A 21364-nucleotide genomic window follows, 5' to 3' on the forward strand; every position below is an offset into this window, starting at 1 on the left:
AACGCAAGGAGCCCCGGAAATGCCATCTGATTTGGTTATCAGTTTGGTTGGTTTATTGATTTTCTTCTAGGATAGAAGTATACCTGCCTGGAAAATTATTACTCAAGCGATTAATCACTATTCCATTCATAGAAGAGACAAACTAAGCCAGTAATCGGTCCAAAGGCATTCGTATTTTTTTGGTTTTTTGGTAAAACGTTTATTGAAAATGAAAATCGAACTAAAATCAATAGTATTTCCGCAGCAACACTCTAATTTTAATCTTATCATATTGTTGTATTTGCTTTTTCGTATAAATTTTTAATAGAACTTTTAAGTTGGCAACCAATTTTGTTTTGATTTTATATTAATTTAGCTACTAGAGTTAAACTGAAAATTATTTAGGTTAGCTTAAGCCTGATTGCTATCTGGTAACACTGCCCTACTCAAATGTGGAATTGGTCACACCGCAAGTATCAATCAGCTATCAATGAGGCCTCAACTCTAATGGCCAAGTTGCGATAACAACTTGAGTCATGGCCGTCAAGAATAGCCGGCGTCTTGCGAAGATTTCACCTTTTAACGATCATCATACCGAGCTTGAATGGCACACAGCTGGCACAGGTGCTATGATTGATCAATTAGGAAGCTGTCACACGCGCCTGGTACAATAAAGCAACAAAAACAAACAACTAATAAGCCGAAAAGCGCATAGTCGTCGGCGCTGGCCGGCGGGTATCAGCTGAGGCATCGCACTTGTACGCTCCGCTTGCCCTGCACTATCTGCTCGCTTTTATCAGGCGGCGTTCGACGATTCTGCTCTCCGGCTGGTCCCTCCCCGGCCCTGCCGGCCACCTCCCATATCGCTCTCTCCTATATCGCGTTCGGCCGCCGACGCAAACAGCTGAAGTCAACTTTGTCAGTCGTCGGCTTTTCAGTGTTTTTTCAACAGCCGTTCAGTCAATTACAATCGCCCATCTACTCGCTTGCTCCCGCTCGCTACCCGTCTCACCTGTTTGCTCCCCACCTGCCAGACCGCTCTTTCACCAAACCAAACCAGCCCAGCTGATATCGCTGCTCTTAAGTGCGTGGCATGCTTTCGTGTTGCCCACGGCGTATACGTAATATCTCTCTTTGGCAAAGTCCCAGACAACAAAAAGTGTGCGAGAGTGGCGCGTTTTTCAAAAACAGTGTTTAAAAACCAAAACCACAAGCTGTTAAAGCTGTTAAAGCAATAAACAACAAGCAGCAGATCCTAGGTAAAGTGAAGCGACAAGCCAAATAAAAAAAAAACAAATAAAAGAACATCAGCAGGCCACAATAGTCGAAATAATTACATTTAATTCCGCCCAGTTGAAAGGGGCCACAACAATTGCGTCGTTAAACCCGCCGAGTTCTCTCTACCGCCCCCCGTGAAAATGAGTTCTCTGTGTGTGTGTGTGTGTGTGTGTGTTAGTGCGCGTGTGAATGCACTGAAAGAAAATACAAACAATCCTCCAAAGGACAGTCTTAAAATGGAAACTAAAGGAACTATCTTTTAGAATTGGGTGTGGTTCTTAAGTGAAAAAAAGCAAATACTTTAGAACAAATTGAAAATAATTTCCTGTGTAGTGCTCGGTCCAATCAAAAAGTTAAATTTAATAGTAAATTTGGTCGGTAGCAGAAGTGCCTGCTCTCCCTCTCGCATTTGGCAAATAGTTTAATTGCTTTTCGTATCCATTTCTGTGGAAATTTTGTGAAAAAACAATATTTGTATATTTCGCACACAGCACCCGGCATGTGGTCATCAATGTGGCGCTCTCTCCGCCGACTTTGGCGCTCTTTGGACCCTTCAATCGTCTCTTTGGCGGCCCCAACAACAAAATCATGTGTTAAAAATAAATATTTACATTAAAAGTTCGAGAGAATTTCACATTTGTGTGTGTCTGCGTGTGTGACAGTGTGTGTGTGTGTGGCTGGTAATGATAATGATAATGGAGCCTCCACAAGGCGCGGAAGAATTAAATAATGTTGAAAATTTGAGACCTCAGTTCACGCTCCAGAGAATTGAATCCATATCATTATAATCCCTCGATTGACCCCCAGTCTATTATTAAAATCGTCTTCATCTTAAAAGACTTTGTCACGAAATATTGCTATTCCGGGTTTATTTTCTTTATTCTCTCCAATTTCACTCACCTGTTGATGCCACTTTGACAGGTGATTGCTTAAATCAATATGTGTTCACCTCAGAATACCCGATATCATCCCAGACAAGGCTTGTTTTGAACTTTGCTTATTTGTTTTCTATATAGTATTTACATCTCGCATTTTTTCTCGTACTTTCTGATCTTTAATTATGCCCAGCGCGGAATATTCAAATTATAATTTGCGTCAAGGCGTTTAAGCGACAACAACAAGAAAGTATTTATTAAAAACAGGCCCGGAAAATTGGCTTATATAAGCTACGAAGCCAACAATACCCTAGCTTTGTTTCAAAATTATGCAATAATAGAGGAGTAATTATCAGAGACTATATAGAATTCCAGTCAAGTCAAGCACTTTAGTTAGAAAATCACAGTCTTTATTTGACTTTTTTTAATCTGATTTCAAGGTATTCCCTGTTATACTATTGTTTTTTAAAACTATGCCCAACTTCAGAAGAAAGCGCATCTTCCTCTTGCCAGAGTATTGCCATAAAAAACTGGTTTTGTTTTTTTATTTATTTTTTCTCGGGTCGAACAGATTTGCAATGTTGACTTGGATTCGGGGAAAAAACCGTTCGATATAGCCAAGTTTGCATTGTGATTTCACTGTTTAAAAATATTAATACCAAATACACCATGATTTGCACAAATTGGAGTCTAAGAATCTTTAAGATTTCGGAGTTTAAGAGAAGAATCTTCCTATTTGAAGAATCTGAACTTGAAAGTCCTAGTTGACAACAAAATTACCTGTTACAAAACACTACCAATTAAGTACTGTTTTTAAGCTTAATTCCCTTGTTAGTCCCCTTGTCATTTATTCTCGATTTGAGTTGGAAAAGCACCTTGATTCCATAAGAGTTACTTTATAACAAAACTAGTTTAATATGGGAATTTAATAAAGATAGACAGTTCTACAACTAAAACTTTCATTTCCAGTTTGGTTTTAAACAACAACGGTCCCCTGGCCAAGTGTCTCTTCTTTCCAAAAAATAGGTAAAGATCTCAGTCCGAAGATCGCTTCCATTGACTCGACTTGTTTCTGTACTTGCCATTGTACTAGTTTTATTTCTTCGCACATTTCGTGAGTCACGGGCCTTAAAGCCGCAAATCTCAGCGTTTCCGAACTGTTAATTCCGACTGTTTGGAGCGCGATTTCCCAGAAAACCTATAATAACCTTTGCGTAAGGTCCATCTGAACTATTATTAATAGGTGGAAGCATGGAAATTTAACGACTCTTGGCCCCTTTGGGTGGTCTTCATAAACAGAGATAATGAAGATAGCGAAGATAGTGTAACTCGGAATCTAAGTGGATTGTTATTTTTTAGATAAACCGTAAAAGGTTAAAAATAGTAGTTGATGGGCCTATTTAAATGAGTTCATTGATAAGATAGTCCTAGAACAATAGGAACCATTCCAGAGGGAATCCCTCCGTGGAATCTGCAGAACTTCCAGCCGTAACTTATCACAACTACGGTCGTTAGTATTTCGATTCATTTACGGCCTACAATCTAATCGGAAAAAGCAGTTTCCTAATCATTGGCTGATGTAATTTGCATGCTCTATTAGCCTGTGTTCACTGTACAGGGCTAATTCCTTTGGGAAAAATTTTATGGTAACTGATAGCGAATATACCTGCTTTCGGGTATTAATCGATAGTTGGCAACTGCCAGCTCAACTCGCTTATCACCTGGCCTAACCGTTGTTGTTGTTGCTATGTTGGGCGTTCACTGTACTTATCAGCGGCCGATTCCGTGCGACTGTGTGGACTGTAATCTGTCCCATAAACAGGTCCCAATCAGGGAATAAACAAACCATTTGGGCTGTATCTCGATTTAGAATTCCGCCAATCGAAGTCGACTTATCAGTGTTTTATAGCGGACTTACAGTGAAAACTTGATAAGAAGAGCGTGGTCTTGCATATTTAGAAGTTAAATTTTTAACTATACCCAGAACTAGAAGATAATAGCTTCCTCCATGAATCATTCTTACCCGAAGCCCTCTTTATCTTTATGTCTGGCGCTTCTCTTTCAGTTGACATTTCGAATTACCATTTTGTGCCGACTGATTAGCCATCATGATTGACTTGGAGGACCTGCCCCGGATGCAATCCTTGTCCCCGGCCAAGGAGATCGAGGACGCCTACGCCCAGACCCAGTTGGACCCGATCCCCGGGCCCAAGAAAAAGGTCACGGTCCGGGTGCCCATCGGACCCCCCTCGAAGCTGGCCAAATTGATCAAGCCCACGGTGGCCTCCACGCCCGCCGTTCTGGCCATCGTCCCGACGACCCCGACCTTTCTGGAGACCCCGCCCACGCCCCTCTCGACGACCCCAGGTAACCGCCAAAATAACTGGCGCAACGGCTTCGACTTCACCACCCTGGTAAGTAGAGGGGCGACGAATTGCGTTTTTTTTTCAAATTGCCAGCACAGCAGTCGTCGACGGATTGTCCTTTATATCTGGGTATTGGTTCCATCAATCTCAATTAATATTTGTGGAAGGTAGAGGAGGGCTATCCCTTCAATGTAATGAAATATTCAAAGTTGCAGCATTGTGGACGAGTCTCATTGTGATAGATCAGTAATTTTATTAAGTAAATATGCCGATTAATAGTACTATGAAACTTACTAAGTTACTAAAAATTCTACCACAAATAACACAAATAACAAATTCAAACTACTTAGATCTTAGATATTTAATGTTAATTTAGTACAAGATTGTCTTAGAGGTAAAAGTTTAGAATTAAGTTAATTTATGAATCCAAACGGTAAGTTTAATTTATATTTTTAATATTTAAATTCTTTTGAATGGACTCGTGGTGAGTTTTTGCAATGTTGAGCTTTACTGTGGTGAATTGAAATTTACAGGGCGCTAACAGCCTGTTAGGTGGCTGTTAGGTGACATGGCAATGTTTCTATATTATTTCTAACACTGCTTAAAGCTTAATACAAATAAAAAAGAATTCATGAAATAAAATATTTCAATATTTTATGCAAAATAGGCCAATGGTGCCAAATTTAAGTTACGGTTTTCCCTTTACCCAATACAACAACCCTTGCCTTACATTATTCTGTGTGACGTTTTACAGCACTGAAATGAAAAATACGTTTTTTGCAACACTACTGCAAAAGTTTTCTGCTGCTTCGACAACCCTAATCTGTTATTGTCGTCAAACTTAAATCGACAACGCGCTAAACAACTGCTCAGGTGGGGAAAATAATTCGCGAAAGCTTTGCAAACACGCCGCCCCAACGCACCACGTACTTCAAATAAAATCAAATAAACAGTGAAGCACAGCAGACGCGGGCGATAATTTCGCAAGAAAAAAATAACAGTGAAAGGGGACGCGTAAAAGTGCGAAGTACAGGCGGCGGATTGTGTCGCGTTTCGAGTGTGTGTGTGTGAGTGAGAGCTTGCCGGAACATGGAATGAAAAGTGTAGTTAGACCTTTTGGGGGGGCCAATTGCACAAATCGACAGTTATGTGGCATGCCCCACAAAATAGTGCAACTCATTGTGGCGGTGGTGGCTGGTGGCGCGACCAACAGGCTAGCAACAACAGTTATTCAGCCATAGCACCCTCTCGCTCGCGCCTCTCTCTCTCTCTTTTGAGATTTGCACGCTCAGCTGACACTGCAGCCCGAGGTGAAGATGAAGAAGAAGAGCCACCGCCGCCAGCCGAGAAAAAGCGCAACCAGAGCTAGGCGATTTGATAAATAAATTGTTGATACAAAGGTTGAAATCTGAAATACCGCCACCGTCGCCGCCGGTAGCTAATTACAAAGTTGTTCTCTGGATATTCTCGAAGCTTCCGAGCGTGGCAGTTTGCGAGCGCTAGAGTTCTCGTCTGCGCCTGTGTGCCTGTGTGTGTGTGTGTAATTTCATAAAAGTTAAATCATTTTGCATTTAATTAAATGCAGTCGTTTTTGTTACCAACAAAGCACAATCGAAGACAGAATTGGCAAGAAAAAACAGCAGTTCTGCTCATATATATGTGTGTGTGTGTGTGTGCGTGAGTCAGACACTCGAGAATGGGGCGATAAAAGCAAACAAAGAAATAAAGCGCGGTGGGCAGGCGGAACACGAAGAAAAATATTAGGCACAGTGCAAAAAACAAGAAAGCGAAAATATTTTTGTTTAAAACAAATGACGATTTCACCATGCGGCTAACACACACACACGGAAAGTGCGTAGAAAGGGCAGTTGGGGAAGCTCTCGGACGTGAAATTAAATTGATCAAATACCAGGAGGGGCAGGAGGGGGAAAAAGAAAGTCCGGCGAGGAAGTTCAAGGACACAAACACACACACACACACACATTCGCTCATAATGTGAAATCTTCTCTAATTTTCAATGTGAATAAAAAAAGAATGCGTGTTTTACAGCTACTTATTCGGAAAGTGAAGAAAGAAAGTGAAATATAAACAAATAAACTCTCCCCTGCAAGAAAGCCGGGGGTGTGAAAGGGTAAACAATAAACCATACGCCATTGTCCAGCAAAAGCAACAGCAACAAGAAGGAGAAGGAGCACCTTACTGCGTCGCAGCATTTTACCGTTTGTAGTCAGCAGCACCCATCATCTGGCCCAAAAAACGCACACACTGCTGGACCCAAAAGGTGAGTGCACTCTTCCTCTCGCTCTCTGTCGCACCTACACACACCCTTGCTCTCGCTCCCACCTCAGCAGTCATTCATTGAAAATTTCCCGAATTCTCAACCCGTCTGAGCTAATTTTATTTTTTTTTATTCATTATTCAATTTCCATTAATTTCCATTATTAATTCCATCCTGGCCGATTATCGATTATCGGCGGAAACAAAGAAATCAGGCCTTTATATCTCAGCCAGGTCTCTAACGCGCCTCTGACACTTTTCTTTTTTTTTTTGTTTTTTTTTTTTTTTTTTGGCCGGCCGTCCTTGGGTTGGGTTCTTCACTTCGCAGTGCGCACATTCGAGAGACCTTGAACAAGTTCAAGTTCACAGTCGGCGGCGGCTGGGTCTGGGTCATTCCTTCCTCCCCGCCCCCGGTTCTTGGCTGGGCGTGGGTCTGTGGGTGGATTGTCTGCTGGGCCTGCTGTTGAGTTGAGGGGGCATCCGAACTGCGTCGCAGACACTGCAGAAGCTGTTTTCGGGGAAATTCGCATTCTGATAGTTACCTGACCTGCTCGGATGTCCGTGAAAAAGAGACTTAATCAGAGGTGCCTAGAGGTCAGCGAGAAGAAACCGGAAACCTATTCTTCCGGTAGTCTTTTGGCTTCAAAAAATACTAAATTCTTCCTCTAACTCTCTATAGAGTCTTAGCATGTCCTTAAATAACTTAGAACTATTAGGATTTCCGGAAACTCAACTTTCTGGTCATGCATTTCCTCAAGCTTAAAGTCTCTATAAAATATAATAGCGAAGGTCGATCACAAAGGCCGAACCACTCGCCACAAAAGCCAATATTCAGACTGCAACATCTCCATCCCCCACACCACCCACTGCCTCCCAGATACGCCTCACAAATTGTTTTTCCACTAATTCCATTCTATTTGTTGTCACATCTTGTTCTGCTTACAGAAAGAGCCCGAGGACGGCCATCAATTAAAAGCGAAGAACATTGGAAACTGCAGGCGGCGCAGATTTTGGACTCGAAGCGTTACGGAGGCGGAGGCGGAGGCGGAAGGCGGGGCAAGGAGACGTCATTGAACGCAGCGATCCCGGACGGCGCAGCCACAGAGCTGTTGTCCGGGACGGAGACGGAGAACAACAGCACACGCAGCAACGGAGGAGGAGGAGGTGGTGGCGGAGGCGGGTGGACACCCACACACCCACACACCCCCACACCCACATCTCGTTCGAATAGCTCACGAACGGCAACAGAATGATCTCAAATAAAAAGTCATACGCTATGAAAATGCTGCAACTGGCTCTGGCCCTGAGCCTGCTGCAGTACAACCCGGACTACTTGCTCCACCGCTGGGACTCGCAGCTGGAACTGGGCTCCCATGGCGATGGCTGGGAGCTGGAGATGCTGCGCACCGTCCACCGTCTGGACATGGACCAGAATCCCTATGGCAATCGCAAAGGCCTCAGTCCCCGGATCGAGGATCTGCTGAACTTGGTGGACCCCTCCATGGAGGGCCTGGGGAACGGAGTGGGCGAGTACAAGCTGCCGAAGAGCTTCAACGGCAGCACCTTCGTGATGAACCTGCACAACACGACCGGAAACAGCAGTGTCCAGACGGCCGCCCTGCAGGACATGCAGAGCAGTGGTGCTGGGGCTGCTGGGACGGCCTCTGGCTCGTCCTCCACGGGCGGAGCGTCCAGTGGGTCGTCCCTGGGGGAAATCCACATCGACACCACCTCCCTGGCAGCCGGAAATGCGAATCACTCGCTACTGCGTCCCACTCCGGAGCTGGACATCTTCCTCTCGCCGCACCTGCTGCAGGACCAGCGCTCCATCTGGGAGCAGAACCTGGCCGATCTCCATGACTACAACGACCTGCCGCTGCAGTCCAGTCCGTACGCCAACCTACCTCTGAAGGACGGCCAGCAACAGGCCCCCAACAGCTCTCACCTGGATCTCAGCCTGGCGGCGCTCCTCCATGGCTTCACGGGAGGAAGCGCCACGCCCCACAGCACAGCCGCCCTCAACGACAGCACCCCCCATCCCAGCAATCAGGGCAGCCAGACTGTGGAGAACAACTCGGACGACGTGGTGGAGGACAGTCTCTACCTGGGACGGCTGTTCGGCGAGGAGGAGGTAGATGACGAAGATGCGGAAATAGCCGCCGGAGTGGCCAACGCCTGTGAGGTCGAGGGTCTGACCACCGACGAGCCGTTCGGCTGTGCCAGCTTCGCCAACGAGGTGGAGGTCGGAGGATTCGAGGAGGTAACACTACTGCCTCTGGCTAAAAATCCTAAAATACTAAACTCCCCTGTCTTCCCCCGGAGCATGAAATAGGTCGGGACCACTATAAGTCATCGCTGAAGGTGATTTGGGTGATTAGGAGCCCTCGAAGCACTAGAATGGCACCACCTGCAGAGTGGGCCAGTGCTGTACCTAGTCGCTATAGCTATGTATACCTGCCATGTTTATTTTTCGCCAGTTCTCATTATCAAACTCGAAAGCGCTTTGCATTGCTAATGAGGAGGACTGGTGGACCCCCGGCTTGACCCATTCCGGACCGTCAGACCGTTTGATTTGTCCACTTTTTTTAGACTCTTCGTGGCTCGCAGAGCTCTTGGCTTTCTATATAATTATAGTTTATTGTGGTTTCCCCTAAAATCCAATCGATATTCAGATTTCAGCTTTCTGTTTGCCAGCTGGTCGGGTGACTCTGCCGGATTTTGCAGCTTATCAGTGCCAATAATGGTGATAAGGGGTGTTGTTCTGTTTGCACATCAGCATGACTGGGTTGCCAGAGGATAGTTGGTCAAAAAGCATGCTTTTCCGGGCTTCTAAGTAGGTTAGTTCCATACCTAAAATCACTATGAATCTATTAACTAAATACTCTTATTTTATTTGTGGTTTTTAGATGGCAGTTGAGGAAAAGCCTCTACCTTCAGGGCCTCCTATTTTCGGGGTAATACGCAATTTTCTTTGTTTCGTTCAGAGCTACGGGTCTCTGCGCCACAACTTTCTCCATTTTTCGGCCTCGGAGCTCACATTCGCAAGCATCCAGCAGCAATTTAACATTTAAGCTTTAAATTCATTTTTAAATTTAAATATAATTTATTAATTGCTGTCCAGACTGTAGAAGAATTAAAGTATTTATGGAGGCATTGCCAGTGCAATTTTAGTATCTGATTCTCCAGATATGTATCTGTAATGTCTTATAATTAGATATTCAGATATGTCCGAGTTTATTTTTTTATAAAATTTAACGAAAAATTGAATTCTGAGTGTCAGCAACAGCGGCTGGCTGTGCTGGCCGCGATTTTATTATTTGTTTTGTATTTTTTATACTTTGCTGTTGTGCGTTTTTTTTTCACAAATTGCAATTTAAATGTGCATAAATATTTATACTTGGCCAGAAGGAGACTGCGACTGCGACTGAGTCTGATACTGAGAGAGATGTGCTGCCAGAGCCAGGAGAGATGACTAACTTTGTGTTATTTTCGATTTATTCTCCACTCCCATCCCATGTCACGAATGTTTTCCATTTCGGCCGATGACGGTTTTATTTTAGCCTCAGTGTTATGCTTTTTTTTTTGTTAATTCGCAAGTGATGTGTTCTTGGGGATGTATAGGCGAGTTGCATGCTGGCACTCATAAAGTATGAGTCTTTATGATCCGATACGATGATCTATTTAAATGCAATTCGCAATTCGGCATTCGGATTGCATAATCTTGCCAGCGATCGAAGAACAAAGGCTGCTTCCGTGCAGTCATTGCAGTTCATTAATTTTCATTAATTGCAGAGCAGGTAGTTCTGCTTAGAAGCCAATATCTCTGTTTTTGGCAACACTATGGCGCCTTAGATGGCTATTTTATGGTAGAAAGTATAGAGTCTCAAGAACAGGTACCTTCCAGTCGAGAATCTACCTTAGTAGCTCTATTATTACAACCCATAAACGAAGAATATGCTAATGGAAGAGTGTGGCCACAGGTAACTAGTTCTCCGAAGAAAGAACGAAACCCATGGACAGGTGTACAATGTGTCACTTCCCAGGTGTGAGCGGCAGAGAGGAGGGAGGGAAGGGAGGTCGCCGTTTGCGTGTGACCTCATCACTCACACAGGCCCAGACTCTGGCGGAGATCGGAGCTTAAAACTCTAGTTTCTTGAATGTCGTCCACCTCGTTGCCGCTTCTCTCCGTCGCACCTCCGCTAATTGCGAATCTTAAAAGCTCGTTTTTTACGTTTTTTTTTTTTTTTATACATGGTCAGCGGTTTGTTATTGCTTTTTGGGTGTTATTTTGGGGTCTGGGTCTCTCGCCTCTCGGTCTCTCGCCTCTCCGATTCGGAAGAATGAATTGAAACTCTCCGAAAGCGAGTAAGATTCGTTGAACTTCGTTTTTTGAGGTGGAAGATACTTACTTGCGGGTGATAAGATCAGCTCCCTTTACTCTTTTTTTTTTTTTTTTTTGCAATTTATTAATTTTATTAACTGTCATTCTGATGCTGCACTTTCTTAGCTTTGTTAGTGTGTGTGTGTGTGTGTGTGGGGGGGGGGAAAATGGGAAAACAATTGGAATAGGGAAAACAGCTGATTTACCGGCATTTTTACTCACCACACTATATAAATTTTCCTTCTTATTCAGCACACTCTCTTCACCACACACTGGGCAACATGCTGCAGCAACATTTGTTGCTGACATGATTCCACCACTTAGCCGAGACACGACCCCCCCGAAACAGAGCACTGTTAAGCGCAACATCTGCCAGAACTTGGCTCCAAAATTCAAATCTCGAAATGCTGATAAAGTAATCTATTTCTTGGCCGTGTCTGACTACCGGGCCCTATCAGTGCCTTGCTTTTGTAGTTGCTAGGTTTGAACTTTTCGAAATTCGTGCAAAACAAACCTTATCAATTGAATTTAATCGGGGAATATATTGTTTTTATTGGAGGCCCCTCCAGACTGCTGGCTGGGCTAATCAGGCCCGACATTCTCGAGGGGCGGCCCACCGCAAGTTTCAGTCTGTGTTATGCCGATTTTCAGTCAATACGTTCCACCGCCGAACCGTCGTCCCTCTGAAATACCAAGCGGAAATCAAACTTTAACTCTCGATAGCTCTTACGTCGTCGAATCGAGCAATAGTTATCCAAAAATCGAAAAAAAATGTGTCTCAACGAGGAGTACAAGTATATGCACATCTACCTAGCGGTCTGTGTCTCTGGCTTCCTACTTCTCTTAGCCATTAATCTGTGTTTACTGGGAATAAACTTTCTATTCACATGGCCAGAGAGTGTTGGCAAAAAAATAGTTATATGTATGGCCTGCAAATTGAAAAATAATTTGCCTGTAATTACGTTGCATTTTCCCACTTAATTACCCTCCCAAAGGCAGAAGAGCAATGGCTGCGAAGAAGCTATTCGCTTGGATATATAATACCTGCCTATTTTGTGGCTTTTTTTTTTTGTTTATTTGCTAAACTTTTGATTCCCACCAAGTTCCATAATTTCCATAATTAACTACCGTTTTTGCAATAATTTAATTAGGCCCAGAACTGCGATCATTTCAGTGATAAAGAACAGTTAGAGACTAGATTCTTTTTTGAACAAAATAAAGCACAATTTAAAGTGTCTTCTCTCAGTGCAGGAGTGAGGAAAAAGTTCAGATGTCACTTTGATTATAAGGTGGCATATGAACTATGAAAAGTTCGAATTGGAAATTGATAATTGCAGGGCAGGACCCGGCCCAAATCGCCGGGATGACACAAATGAACTGTTATTAAGGCTGTGGCCCGACGAAGGGATGGTTGCTAACCGCAAACAGGACACTTGAGGCGGCTTGAGCAATCCGTCAGATACAAGTGTGCACTGGCATACCACACTTGGATACATTTTCGCTTTGTTGGTGGCACAATCCGGCGAACTCTTCTGAGGGCTTGACGAGCGCATGATTAATATGCTCCACACTTGCTCACTCCCAGCCCCGGATCTCCATCTGTACCTGTTTCAGTTGAGTGTATCTGTGTGTGTGTATTCCTCAGATACTGAAGTGATCTCGGGGCCTGGGATCGCTCGTTGTTCGTGCCGCGCTGTCAGTTCAGGTGACATCAGAAAAATCTTTTGCCGAGGCTTTATTAATGACTCTTGCTAAACTGAGCTCAGCCGAGAGCCTTTCCCCTGGCTTCCTTTTGATTCTTTCTGGCTGCCCCGCTTACTTTCTTTTGCTTTCACTCGCCAGAAGAGAGCACTTTCATGATTTGCCGCCCTGCAGGATCAGTAAGTCATTTATCTTGCCCCTGCATTTTGTTTCACATTACAGAGAGACAATCGGGTTGTGTGGTCAAGTAAATCGGGTAAATCGGCTCAGGTGAGCGGGCTAATTGCCGCCACAAAACGGCTACAAGTGTCAATATTGTGATGGCCCGGCCGCTTGATTGATTGTCCAGTAGTTGCTGCCCAGAAAGAACCAAAGACCACTTACACTCTTTGTAAGGGGCGCGAGATTCCCGCTTCCTTATCGGCCGCTTATCACAACGCTCCAAGTTGTCAGCAGTGGGCAGTCGCTCGAGCTTCTTCTCATTCAAATGTGACAGTCTCGAGAGCGTCCCACGTGTCCCAGAACAGCGGAGAACTACAAGGTCAGGGAGAGAGTTCCCCAGGCCCGGCGATAACAACTGGCCCATAAATAAGCTAGTAAATTTCGAGCCAAGGAATTGCGAAATTCAATGCGAGTGTTTATTGTAAAGTTCATTGAACTTTAAAGTATTTAAAGGCTTTAGTTTCATGTTCTCATCTGATCTGGAAGGATCAGATTCTTCTCTAGAGAGAAGACTGGTTTAAAATCTCCAATTCTTCTGAAAAATGGGCATTTTATTTCCTTTGTACTAACGTCACGTATTATTCGGTTTTTTTTTCTATAAGTACAAGATAAGGATGTATTTTCGACCCTAACCGATAAGAACTGTAACTTTGGCTACACTGTAAGAATCGGAAGATGTAGTTTGAAAAGTAAAACGAAAACTTTTACTTGAAAACCAGTTCCCCCCCGACTCGCCCTGATGTTTAATTAAAAATTGAGTTTCCAATCAAGAGCCGTAAATGGCTATATACTCGCGTAGTCCCACCAAGACCCATGTGAGCGGAGTGGAACAACCCCCTGGAAAATAAATTTGGGAAAAAAAAGAAATAATAATCGAATGCCAGCAGGGGAGGATTCGCTTTTCGGGACCTTCTTCTTGAACTCTGCTCAGTTTAATTGCTCATTTTTACCGAACATGCGCAGCGCGCAGTCGACACACAAAGATACAGATACAGATACAGATACAGATACAAAGATACAAAATGTGGTGCTCCCTGGGGAATTGGCGCTGCTGCTGCCCTCTGCCCGCTGCCGGCGTCGCTGTCAGCGGTGGTGCGGCAGCAATTGATTGGGCTCAACACAGTGGCCCTTAATTTCCCTGCCCCCTGCCCCTGCCCCTGTGTCCGTTCTGGTGCTGCCCCAACCCCTGAACTTTTCCCGGGGTTCTCGGCGGGAAAGGGCCGAAGGGAGCGAGGGAGACGGCAGCAGAGACCAATGATGCCGCCGCCATATTCTGCTGACTAATCCAGGAGATAGGCGTGGTCCCGCACACACACACACCCCTCACACACACACACAGGCGGGCCGAGTGATTGATTACTTTTCGCAGCCACTGTGCAGGGAAAACTTCAAGAAAGCCTCGCTGCCAGAGTGGGGGGAAGAAAAAAGAAAATGCTCCAAGAAAATGTCACACGAAGCAAAAAATGGATGAAAAAAAAAGGTCGTAGGGGCAAAAAGTTTTTAATTAAAACATCAAAAAGTCCTGTCGCCCGAACATGGCCATTGTTTGGCTAATGTCGGCTATTATCCTGTGATTATCCCCGCAGTCCTCACGAAGTATTCCCACATTCTACCTGACCATAAGTCAGAAATCGGGTTTACCCCGGGCGAGTGCAGGAGTGCAGGAGTGGGCGATAACCAAAATCCAGAAATTCAGAAATCCAGAAAAAATAAAGAAAAGGATTAAAGTGGTTTCGGCCAGCAGCGTTAATAATGCATCATTAACGCTATAATTTGGTCTCGAATTCCTCGTCTTAGTCACTCTTCTCTCCGGACTGCGTGAATTGGCAGAATTCCACATGGCTTGAGATCTTCATAACCGATCTTTCGCATTTCTCGATTCTCTTCCGAAGCCCCTTTTTTTGGTCAAGTGTACTAGGGGTCTCGGGCCGCTCTTAGACAGCGATTTATAGCCGCAAAATATTGTTTACAGTGTTGCGGTGGCGCGGCGGGCGATAAGAGATCCGGCCGTGCACGGCGCACGGCGTAAACAAGTCCCGGGGGCCAACACGCCATAAGAGAGTGCTCCACCTCCCTTTACTCCGCAGAACCACTCCTCATCCCACCACCTATTCTGTGCTTAAGTAAGCGTTATAAATACTATATCTCTTGGACTCTCTGGGCTGGGGCAGCTGGCGGGATGGGCCATTGATAAGATTGGCACTATCGATCAGCGGGCAAAGAGCGAGCACTCTTTCGAGAGGTTTCCGCGGGCTAAGGGAGCACTGATAAGGCCGGTTGTGAAATTGCCAAAGAGAATCTATATCTATATGTAGCGGCTATGATTGGCCCACCCTGCACCCCAGACGGCTCTATGCTGTATATCGCCCAGCTTAACAGTTCGTTAAGGCCTTAACTGGCCGGGCGGCGGTCCAAGTACCATAAACTTCTACTGAAAGTCTCTTAAGAGCAGGGACTATATTTCTGAAATACAACTAAGAGACTGGTCTGAGATACTAATCTGCCAACTGATAGGAATCTACAAACTCCAAACTGCTTCTGGCTTGAATCCGGTTCTATTTATCTATCTAAGTTCTTAATTCTTAGTTCTATTTATGTTTAAATTATTTTGTAAAATATTAAGGATTATATTTATTATTTATTAAGTTTATAAGTAAATAGTATTAGCTATATATTCAATTTACTAACTTAACTAAGAAAGTTATAGCCCTTATTCGAATTAGTTTCAGGACCTATTCAAGATCAACTATATTTTGTAAAGACAACCAAGAATCTCTAGTCTCTTAGCCCTTTACATGTACTTCAATCCGATAAAGATATATGGCTTTATTGTATAGTTAAGATCTTGTATAGTTAAGACAAGCTATTCAGGTGTAATATCCATAATAAACCCCATCATATCCTAGGGTATCCGAAGTCGCCTGCCCTCCATATCTTTACGCTGACAAAGTTTTATCTATAGCCGACTTATCAGAGGGCGAAATGTAAATCGACATTATCACATTAAAGTAAAGCAGAGCCGCAGGTGGGGGGTGGTGGGTTGTGGGGCCCGACGTGCCCCATATGGACTATGACTCGTTCGACTCGGGGAGCCTTCAGTCTCTCTTTGGGAACTAACAAACGCGGATGACGTCGCTGGCGAATCGAGATCGGGCATAGAACACCACACACCATACCATATAAACAAGAAGTGAGAACTGAAAGTGCAATTAAGGACTGTTGATAGACTGTTGAAGTGAAGGGTCCTGAAAATAAGGCAAAGTGATCAAGTGACAATGCGAGTGTTTATCCACAGGGATATAATGGTCAGATATTCGTGCTAGCAATTTAGGAAGAATGTTGTCCCATCCCACTTGTTAAAAGAAAACCAATATTTACTTTGCCTTCCTCCTTGCAGGAGAGTGAGATCGCCGAGGTGTTGTACAAGCAGGATGTGGACTTGGGCTTCAGCCTCGACCAGGAGCAGATTATCAACGCCTCCTATGCCAGCGGCAACAGCGCCGCCAGCCAGGCCAAGGCCCGCCTGGAGGAGGAGGCCAAGTCGTCGGACCCCTCGCTCGGACCGGAATCCACCGAAGACGCCCTGAAGGACACCGCCGCCGAGACCACCGAGCTCTCTGGCGCCACCGTTGACGATATTGAGAAGCTGAAAGCTCTGGAGGAGCTTCAGCAAGATAAGGTAGCCCGCCATTTACATATGGAATTTCACAATATTTACCCATCGCGAGATAAAGGCCCGAGGCCTTAGCTCGATCTCTTCACGGTTATCTAACACCCATCTATTGTACACCCTTGCTAATATCTACCTTTCATTCTAATCCCCAGGACAAGGACGCCGAGAACCTTCTGGAGGATATTACCAATGAGTGGAACGGAATACCCTTCACCATCGATAATGAAACTGGTAAGTTGTGGTCCACTCTGATGGTCCACTATGGAGATATATGATCTTGCACTGGTTACATGAGGCCGACGCCATATCTTATCTAGGATAATATAATTTCACTTTCAAAAATAACCCAAGATAAGCTGGAGATCTAGTGGGAAGCAGACGTGTATATATTTAATAGACATTCACTTGGACACGTTTTCTTCCAAAAGATAAAAGTGCATTGCTTTATGGGGGATTGTAGTGCTTCCGTGATGGTATAGGATGATAAGGACTCAGTCCAAGACTTCTAAATACAATATTATATAGAATACTATATCTATTCCTGAACACCCAATCATTTATCCTTGAAAGGAAGCTTATTTCTGATAACAATACGAAAGAACGGAACAAGTCGAGGGAAAATGGCCTTCCAAAAATGGCGGCAGCTCTAATATAAACGAAAATGGATTATCCTGGACCGGGGTGGGGGTTGATGCGACCCCTGGGGGTAGGTGGGTTGGAAGGCTCTAATACACACTCGGTGTGTGGGGTGGGGGTGTGCGTGCATTTTCGAGACGTTTATAAATGAATGTAGGCATTTTGAGTTGACAGGCACGAAAATTAAAAGAAAAATGAGCTTTTTTTTTGTGAAACCAGCCAACCAACAGTCCACAATCCGCAACCCACAGCCCACTGGCCACACCACCCACACCCGATGGCTGCTGCTAATCTGCTGGCCTGGAAACCCAACGGTTGCCTTTCAAACAAACTTTGACACGCACACGAACTTTTATTATTATTAAGACTCCAAGAAGGGGAGCTGGAGATGGGGATTGTGGATCGGGGATCGAGGGGCCGAAACCCGTCTGAGTCTGAGACTGGGTCGTGTCGTGCCGCCTTTTCTGGGCGGAATGGGACCACGAGACCGAGTGGTTTCTGAGGCAGATTCGAAACCGAATCCAAATCCAGAGCCACCGGAGCCGGAGCCACTGGCAGTTGGCAGTGGCAGTGGCAGTAAAAGTAGCAGCCACCGCGCGTCGCGTCGCCATGCGTGCAACATTTTTCTTTTGAAAAATGAACGAAACATGATTCGCCAAAATAGCAATAGCAATACTATACACGCCACACATACATACATAGCTACATAAGCAACGTATAAATATATAACGAAAGAAGTGCTATGTACCTTATGACAGGCGGGGGGAGAAGTCGGAGGGATGGGCGGAGGCCCGTACTTTGGCCTATAAGCCGCACATAAGCCTATCGGGGACCCTTTTTCCTCTTTGCCACAAAAGCAGACACAGTGGCGGAGTCGAAAATAAAGGAACTGGAGTCGCACTCTCAGAATTCAAATTTTCAAAAAAGTTTAGATTAATCATTTATCGAAAGAGTTCTTCGATTAATCGAGTAGTTTTGTCGTAGAGCCAGGATGACTTGGCAGAAAGTGTGACCAGCTCTTTTAATGTTCACTGCCATCAGCTGTCAAACCGCGAAAGAAAGTGTCAGCTGTCGAGGAAAAGCTCCGCACAGCACCTCCGCGTAAATAAAACAAGTTATTGGCAGGATGGATCAGAGTCCTTTGAACAATGTTATCGTTATGGAGCTGGTGGATGTTTTGCGTATCTGGGGATGTCCTTCCCAATGCAAAGCATCCTTAATAGCTAGCTTCGGTGAGTTGAAAGTAGTGCACCCTCCCAAAACAGAGCCCCTGTACCCTGAGGTGGAAGTCCTGCTCAGTGATCTGGGTAATGCCGGAACAGAGCGGGGAACAAAGTAGCTTCTGGATTCCTTCCCCCTTCTGGCTTCTGGCAGGCAACCATTTTGTGATACCCCCGGAATAAGGGAAGTTCCATGGAAGGAGGTGGAGGGTATGCCGTGGCAGCAGCAAAAGCAGCCACCATATTGGTTGTATTTCCTATTCACGAGCATCTATGCTGCTTATTATGATTGCTTCGTTTGGCCATTTATTAAAAATCCATTGATGCGCGCCCAACTCCTACGGATAAATGGATAGACAGATTCATATCGCATTCGAGGCACGCATTCACACGCACTATCCATAGCCTTTTGTCTCGGGCCTTGGCGGGATTTGTGCGTATCCAAATTCCCCACGGATCGAACCAAACGAATCTTGGCCTTTGGCGGCATTATCGCCTATTGTTGGCCATCAGAAACTAAAATGAAAGTCATTTTTCGGTTGCTACGTAGCCGAAAAATGCTATTCCACACTTTTCAAAACTATTCAAGCTACAGATTCTGGATGAGAGGAAAAAAATTCAACAAAAATGTATCTTCCGCACGTTTTAGAGACGAGTTTAGTTTGGTATTCTGTTCTGTTCGGATTGCTTCATTAATTTTAAACTCAAATGAAGTTGTTGCCAAGCAGAGACATATTTTTTGTTCGCATTGTCGGATTGTCCTGCGAGGGTTGCCGTGTCATGGGGACATATGCTTCCCGTTTCCTTTCTCTAGGATCTGTCATTATCGTAATTAAGTTGCAAGTAACATATCTCTGGGACTCCATTTCGATTCGCTTTTTACCCAGCCAGTCCTCCAATCAGCGATGTTTGTTTAGAAATACAGTTCTGACTCTATAATATATATTTTTTGTAGATATATATGCCTTCCAATGAATCACAAATCTGATTACATTTCGTTGCCATTCAATTCGATTTAGTTTGTTCTTTTTTTTTCTCTGGCTTTTTGTTATTTTTTTTTAGCTTCTCGGATCGTTGACAACTTTTGGAGGATGACTTGGCCAGAAGTCGGGGAAAAATGCTCTTATTCTCAATTATGTTATAGATATGGTGGCCTGGGTTTCTTTTTCGGTGGCTTAAATTCCATTATGCAATCAGTTAGGCCACCAAGCTACGCAAGTTTATTGACCACTTTGGGCTCCCAAAGAGGGCCGATTATGATGGGAATTTCAAGAAGAGTTATGAGAAAGAATTTCTATTTGGAGTTTAGTTATGGTTCTTTGGACCTATAGGAGCTATAACTATTTAGCTTTCTTTCTACTCTCTAACTTAGTTTTTAATTAGTTTCATTGTTGGCTTCGTAATTAAAGGAACATGTAACCTCTGGTTATCATTTAATTTCCTGTTCATCGAAAGAAAAACACAAAAAAACTGAAGTTGCTAGAACATCTGGTGCAGTGGCGGCGGTGGTGCACCTATTGAGGATCTCTATTACTTCGCCGCCACCACCAGACGGTGGTCTGGCCTGGTCTAGTGGCCTTCCTTGACCCTCTGCCCCGGCTCCGACTCCGACTCCGACTCCTACTCCTCCCGCTGGCTGTCTGGCCTAGAGGGACCCGAGCGGACCGTAGAAATTGTTCAAATTCTACGTGGTCAGCATTACGCTACAAATTTACAAATAAAAAAGGAAAATTTACATGCTGACAAAATAACAAACAGACAGACAGACGAGAGAGGAGAGAGGAGGTGCAGCAGCAGTCCTGACCGGCTTTATTTTTGGTCTAGTCCGGTCTGGCCAGCGGTTCAGTTTCTGCTGCATAATCGTATCACTTTCAAGTGTTTGGGCTTCATCTTGCGAAACCCTTTCCGTTTTCGTCTAGGTTTTTGGCAAATCTAGCCGCGAGTTGCATAACTCCGAGACTTGCCGATTAATTAGCACTTGACCCATTAAGTACCCATGTGGCTTTAAGGATTATGAAAGTTTTCCCCAATTACCTATCTTGTTTTTCTTTCTCGAGCATAGCGATTCAAATGAAGCTATTCAAATGGGCCACAAGTCGCCCATTCATAAAGTTCATTCAGCTTCTTCGGCTATGGGATTTCAAATTTTGAATTTTGTGGCAACTCATTACCGACAAAGAGTAGCTGACTTCTTCGCTTAAAGTGCAGATAGTGTTACCGAGCCATGTGTGCCAACAATGGAGGTGCCCCAGCTCACCTCCTCCTCCCGAGCCGAGCCGAGCCGGCTTCTTTTAGCCATTTCATTGTTGACACTATCCAGAGCCGCAGATCTGTCCTGTCATAATTGTTGCTCACTGGCTTTCTGTGGCAGCTTTTGCTCTCGATTCGAGGTTACGCTTGTAGGGTTGCCTGTCACAGAAGGACGGATATTGAAGAATAATGGAAAGTGGTTGCCAGTTGCAGGTCCAATAGGAGGACCTAGAAGACTAGGCTTCTAGCTGATCTTTCACCGGATACCACCTCCTCCCGGCCACAACACCCACCACTCCACTCAATCAGCATCGGCTTCTTCTTTATTATTATCTCTTTTTTGCGCCGGCCACAATTTAAACTAATTAAGTTGTAATAAAGCACTCAAGAAACGCTCGAAGAGAAACAAAAACGAAATATGATTAACCAGGCGAGTTCGGTTTGGCTCTTTTCCTACTGTTTTCTAGCGGCAATCGACAAAAAAAAATACAAGCTAGGGAAAAAAA

At 44.5% G+C, this 21364-nt stretch overlaps 1 protein-coding gene and 1 long non-coding RNA gene across 5 annotated transcripts in view; both read left to right on the forward strand.

Moving 5' to 3' along the window:
- Positions 1 to 904: 904 nt before the first annotated feature.
- LOC6500804 (segmentation protein cap'n'collar) overlaps positions 905 to 21364 on the forward strand; it is a 38770-nt gene continuing 18310 nt past the window's right edge. The window contains exons 1-4 of one of the 4 annotated variants that reach the window (XM_014911248.3): positions 905 to 1238; positions 4198 to 4546; positions 16477 to 16758; positions 16905 to 16983. In XM_014911248.3, coding sequence (XP_014766734.1) covers positions 4241 to 4546; positions 16477 to 16758; positions 16905 to 16983 — 667 coding nt within the window. In that variant the 5' untranslated portion in view covers positions 905 to 1238; positions 4198 to 4240. Of the gene's footprint in view, positions 1239 to 4197; positions 4547 to 7945; positions 9036 to 11753; positions 11973 to 16167; positions 16385 to 16476; positions 16759 to 16904; positions 16984 to 21364 lie in introns of those variants that run through there. The other 3 variants (XM_032449898.2, XM_014911251.3, XM_001953913.4) reach the window with 3 other exon arrangements.
- On the forward strand, positions 4962 to 7816 carry LOC116654579. The gene is made up of 3 exons (XR_004309811.2): positions 4962 to 5371; positions 6548 to 6779; positions 7721 to 7816. It is a non-coding gene; the product is annotated as an uncharacterized LOC116654579 (long non-coding RNA).

The sequence above is a fragment of the Drosophila ananassae genome, chromosome 2L, assembly GCF_017639315.1.
Source record: "Drosophila ananassae strain 14024-0371.13 chromosome 2L, ASM1763931v2, whole genome shotgun sequence".
Lineage (NCBI taxonomy): Eukaryota > Metazoa > Arthropoda > Insecta > Diptera > Drosophilidae > Drosophila > Drosophila ananassae.